The 1,974-nt window shown below is 35.7% G+C and overlaps 1 protein-coding gene across 1 annotated transcript in view; it reads right to left on the reverse strand.

Moving 5' to 3' along the window:
* Positions 1 to 1,974, reverse strand: part of SMARCA1 (SWI/SNF related, matrix associated, actin dependent regulator of chromatin, subfamily a, member 1) — a 106,893-nt gene that overhangs the window by 56,586 nt on the left and 48,333 nt on the right. The window contains exon 15 of the mRNA XM_012653259.1: positions 460 to 570. Within this exon, the coding sequence (XP_012508713.1) occupies positions 460 to 570 (111 nt within the window). The remainder of the gene's footprint in view (positions 1 to 459; positions 571 to 1,974) is intronic.

Here is a 1,974-nt window from a genome sequence, read left to right on the forward strand (position 1 = left end):
ACAGACTTTCATTCTGTTGCCCAGCCAAGAGTGTCATGGTGTCAGCCTAACTCACAGCAACCTCAAACTCCTGGGCTCAAGCAATCCTGCTGCCTCAGCCTCCCCAGTAGCTGGGACTACATGCGTGCGCCACCATGTCCAGCTAGTTTTTTCTATTTTTAGTTACCCGGCTAATTTTTTTTCTATTTTTAGTAGAGACAGGGTCTCACTCTTGCTCAGGCTGGCCTCAAACTCCTGACCTCAAGCAGTCCTCCCGCCTCAGCTTCCCACAGTGCTAGGATTACAGGCATGAGCCACCACACCCAGCCAGAATCCACTTATATAGGTGGGCCATATCAAGTACTTTTGTTATATTTTAGGGACTGTAATTTGGCAATAATATAAGTAAATCTGAATCACAGACCACATTACAAGAGAAATCTACTGTAGGATGTAAAAACTGGCCTTGTACAGTTTTACCTTTGGAGTCTTTGGCTCACTGACACGCAAAGCCTCTCTAAAGTAGGCATCCACTGCATAGTTTGCTTTGCGTTCTCGTTTAGGAGGTTCAATCCATTGCACCATACCAAGCTACACACAACAAACAAGGACAAAGGTTTAATGACTTCAAACTGTTCTATCAAAATTAAGTATATTAAGGCTGCAGAAGCATGAGAAAACCAAAACCATTAGAAAAATATCAAGACTCACTTCATAAATCACAACTATACCTCTAAAGTTCCAAAACCTTTTAAGTGTACACAAAGTTTAGATGCAAAGATAGTTTCCTTCTTTTTAAAGTATGTTTAAAAATTAGTTCTTCCTTAGTAACTGCGAAGAATCTGCAAAATCTGCTTAGTATTTTTTGTCAAATTAAATATATAAATAGCAGTTAATATAGAAGGAACAGTAACACTGATTCTGCTAAGTGTGGTTAAGAGTGTGAATTAGAAAATAGATGAGAGAGGTGAATGAGGAATATCAACATGACAGGCATTTACCCCTTTCAAATCAAGAGAAATGTTCAAATGAGACCTTCTGGAAAAGTACCTGTGGTATAGTGGGAAAAACTAGTAGAAACAGAAAGACCTAGATTTGAATTCAGGTTCTGCCACTTCACCAGTTGTATAACTTTAGGTAAATTATTTTTTCCATCTGTAAAGTAAGAATAATAATACCTACCTTGAGGATTAAATGTGACCATACATGTGAAAGCATTAAGTAAACCACCAAGAGTTAAATATGAGATATTATCAAACATCCAAAGTAGTGTGAACAATGATTTGGTAGCATTATTGAATTTTACCCCATTATCATCTAGAAAATACAATTTAACAGCAGACAAAACTGACAATGCAAAGTTGTGGAATCTGAGTAATGGTTTTCTAATCCATATTTTTTGTTGACTTCACAGTGCCTAGACTAGTGCCTTTACAGAAAAGAGGCCATTAATGTCCTGAAAGAGGCCATTAATGCACTATTAATGGTCTCACTCTATTTGATCTTGTCTAAAGGCTAGATTCCAACCTTGGCATCATATTTTAAGAGTGGATGATAAACTAAGATGATCAAGATGGTTAGAGATCTACAAATTTTCACAGTGTCTAGAAAAGACTAAAGACAGACATAATGGTGGCATTCACATATGTAAAAATCTACCAAACAGAAAAAAACAGTTCTTTATTGATCCATAAGATTAAAATCAATGTGGAAAGTTATAAGAAAGTAGACTGCTACTCAATATAATTTAACAACTATGCATTAAGTACCCACTGTATTATGTCCAAGTCAGTGTCAAGGATATAAAGATGAATAAAATAATCTCTTTCATCAAGAAGCTTATAAAATAAGTTAAATAAAAAGTTTTCTGAGAACCAGAGAATATAAAACAATGAAATGAACTATTGTAAGAGGGGTAAGCTTCTCAATATTACAGTGTTCAGTACCTACATATCTGTTCTAGATGCTAAAGACGGGATTTCTTTTTTTTTTTTT

Source organism: Propithecus coquereli, unplaced genomic scaffold, assembly GCF_000956105.1.
Source record: "Propithecus coquereli isolate 6110/MARCELLA unplaced genomic scaffold, Pcoq_1.0 Scaffold42, whole genome shotgun sequence".
Taxonomy (NCBI): Eukaryota; Metazoa; Chordata; class Mammalia; order Primates; family Indriidae; genus Propithecus; species Propithecus coquereli.